The sequence below is a fragment of the Etheostoma cragini genome, unplaced genomic scaffold (assembly GCF_013103735.1).
Source record: "Etheostoma cragini isolate CJK2018 unplaced genomic scaffold, CSU_Ecrag_1.0 ScbMSFa_2707, whole genome shotgun sequence".
NCBI classification, from domain to species: Eukaryota; Metazoa; Chordata; class Actinopteri; order Perciformes; family Percidae; genus Etheostoma; species Etheostoma cragini.
In genome coordinates, this window is record NW_023266898.1 from 2,980 (window position 1) to 4,744 (window position 1,765).

General features: G+C 49.6%; 1 protein-coding gene across 1 annotated transcript; it reads left to right on the top strand.

Moving 5' to 3' along the window:
- The first annotated feature begins 463 nt into the window (after positions 1–463).
- si:ch1073-184j22.2 (dual specificity protein phosphatase 18) lies at positions 464–1,725 on the top strand. Its single transcript, XM_034865778.1, has 2 exons — positions 464–587; positions 1,136–1,725. Exon 2 carries the CDS (start codon positions 1,144–1,146, stop codon positions 1,723–1,725), a length of 582 nt encoding a protein of 193 aa, XP_034721669.1. The 5' UTR covers positions 464–587; positions 1,136–1,143.
- Positions 1,726–1,765: the final 40 nt, after the last annotated feature.

Here is a 1,765-nt window from a genome sequence, read left to right on the forward strand (position 1 = left end):
AGCAGAGACCTGGTCCAGGAAGCAGAGACCTGGTCTATGAAGCAGAGACCTGGTCCAGGAAGCAGAGACCTGGTCCAGGAAGCAGAGACCTGGTCCTTCAGCGTTAGATGGAACCGTCTGAGGAATATTTAGAATATTTGGACAAAATCACATTTTTTTGTGTCTATAATTTTATTTTTTTGTAAGAAAAAGTCTGAAATATTTTCAAGATAATAATGTATTTATTATTATTTTTGTATTATTATTATTATTTTTTATTTTTATTTTTATTTTTATTTTTATTTTTATTTTTATTTTTATTTTTATTTTTATTTTTATTATCATTATTATTATTATTGTTATAATTATTATTATTATTATCATTATTATTATTATTATTATTAATGAGAACAGTTCTTAGAAGTCTGTTTCCGGAGCTTCAGCTGTCGGACTAAAATTAACCCTGACACCATCTACGGTGTGTGTGTGTGTGTGTGTGTGTGTGTGTGTGTGTGTGTGTGTGTGTGTGTGTGTGTGTGTGTTCATTCAGAGCAGCGGTCAGAGAAAGAAACGTCCAAACTGCAGTGGAGGAACCAACCAGACAGCAGGTAACACACACACACACACACACACACACACACACACACACACACAGACACACACACACACACACACACTCACACACACACACTGTTAAACTATTGTCATGGGCATTCTCAGGCAGAGGTCCAGGACTGTTAGCCTAGCTTAGCACAATCACTGGAAGCAGGGGGAAACCGTTAGCATCCAGCAGCTCCATGAGTTCTTCTTCTCTTGATTTATGACGTTTATGACGTTATGCTTTCATCTCTTCTTCTTCTTCATTCAGCACGACGTCATTTAGTGACTGATGGTCCGTTCATTGTGAAATAAAAGCAGCAGGGAAACCTTAGGACCAATCAGGAGAGAGGCTTAGCACTGCTAACCATGCTAACACTGGGGACATTATATATATATATATATACATATAGCTTATTGTGTTTATGAATCAGCTGACTGTGTTTATGAATCAGCTGACTGTGTTTACATGAATCAGCTGACTGTGTTTACATGAATCAGCTGACTGTGTTTATGAATCAGCTGACTGTGTTTATGACTCATGACAGTTTCCTGTCAGGTGACGTGATGTCGCTGTCCCAGATCACGCCCACGCTGTTCCTCAGCGGCGCCGACGCCCCCCTCAACGCGGCCCTGATGTCCCAGAAGCGCATCACGCTGATCGTCAACGCCACGCTGAGCCACGCCAGCCCCGCCTACCCGGGCGTGGAGTGCCTGCGGGTCCCGGTCTCCGACCTGCCCAGCGCCCGCCTCGGGGACCACTTCGACCGCGTGGCGGAGCGGATCCACGGGAACCGCGGGGGGGGCACCCTGGTGCACTGCGCCGTGGGCATGAGCCGCTCGCCGGCGCTGGTGATGGCGTACCTGATGCGGTACCGCGGCGTGACGCTGGGCCAGGCGCACCGCTGGGTCCAGGACCGCCGGCCCTGGGTGCGGCTCAACGCCGGCTTCTGGGAGCAGCTGCTGCAGTACGAGAGGAGGCTGTACGGCAGGAACAGCGTCAGGGTGGCGCCGGTGCAGGAGCCCCCCCCGCCCCCCCCGCGGCCGACGCCGGCCCCCCCCAGGTCGCCTCTGATGTCACGGCCGCAGCCGAGGACGCCGGCGAACAGCCGCAGGAGAGGAACCAAACCCAGCGGAGCCAGGAGATAAAATGACCTTCAAATCATTTAGGAGGGGGGGGGGGGGGGGG

Excerpts from the sequence above, each read along its gene's own strand:
- si:ch1073-184j22.2 (XM_034865778.1), top strand. The coding sequence starts at position 1,144 with ATGTCGCTGTCCCAGATCACGCCCACGCTGTTCCTCAGCGGCGCCGAC.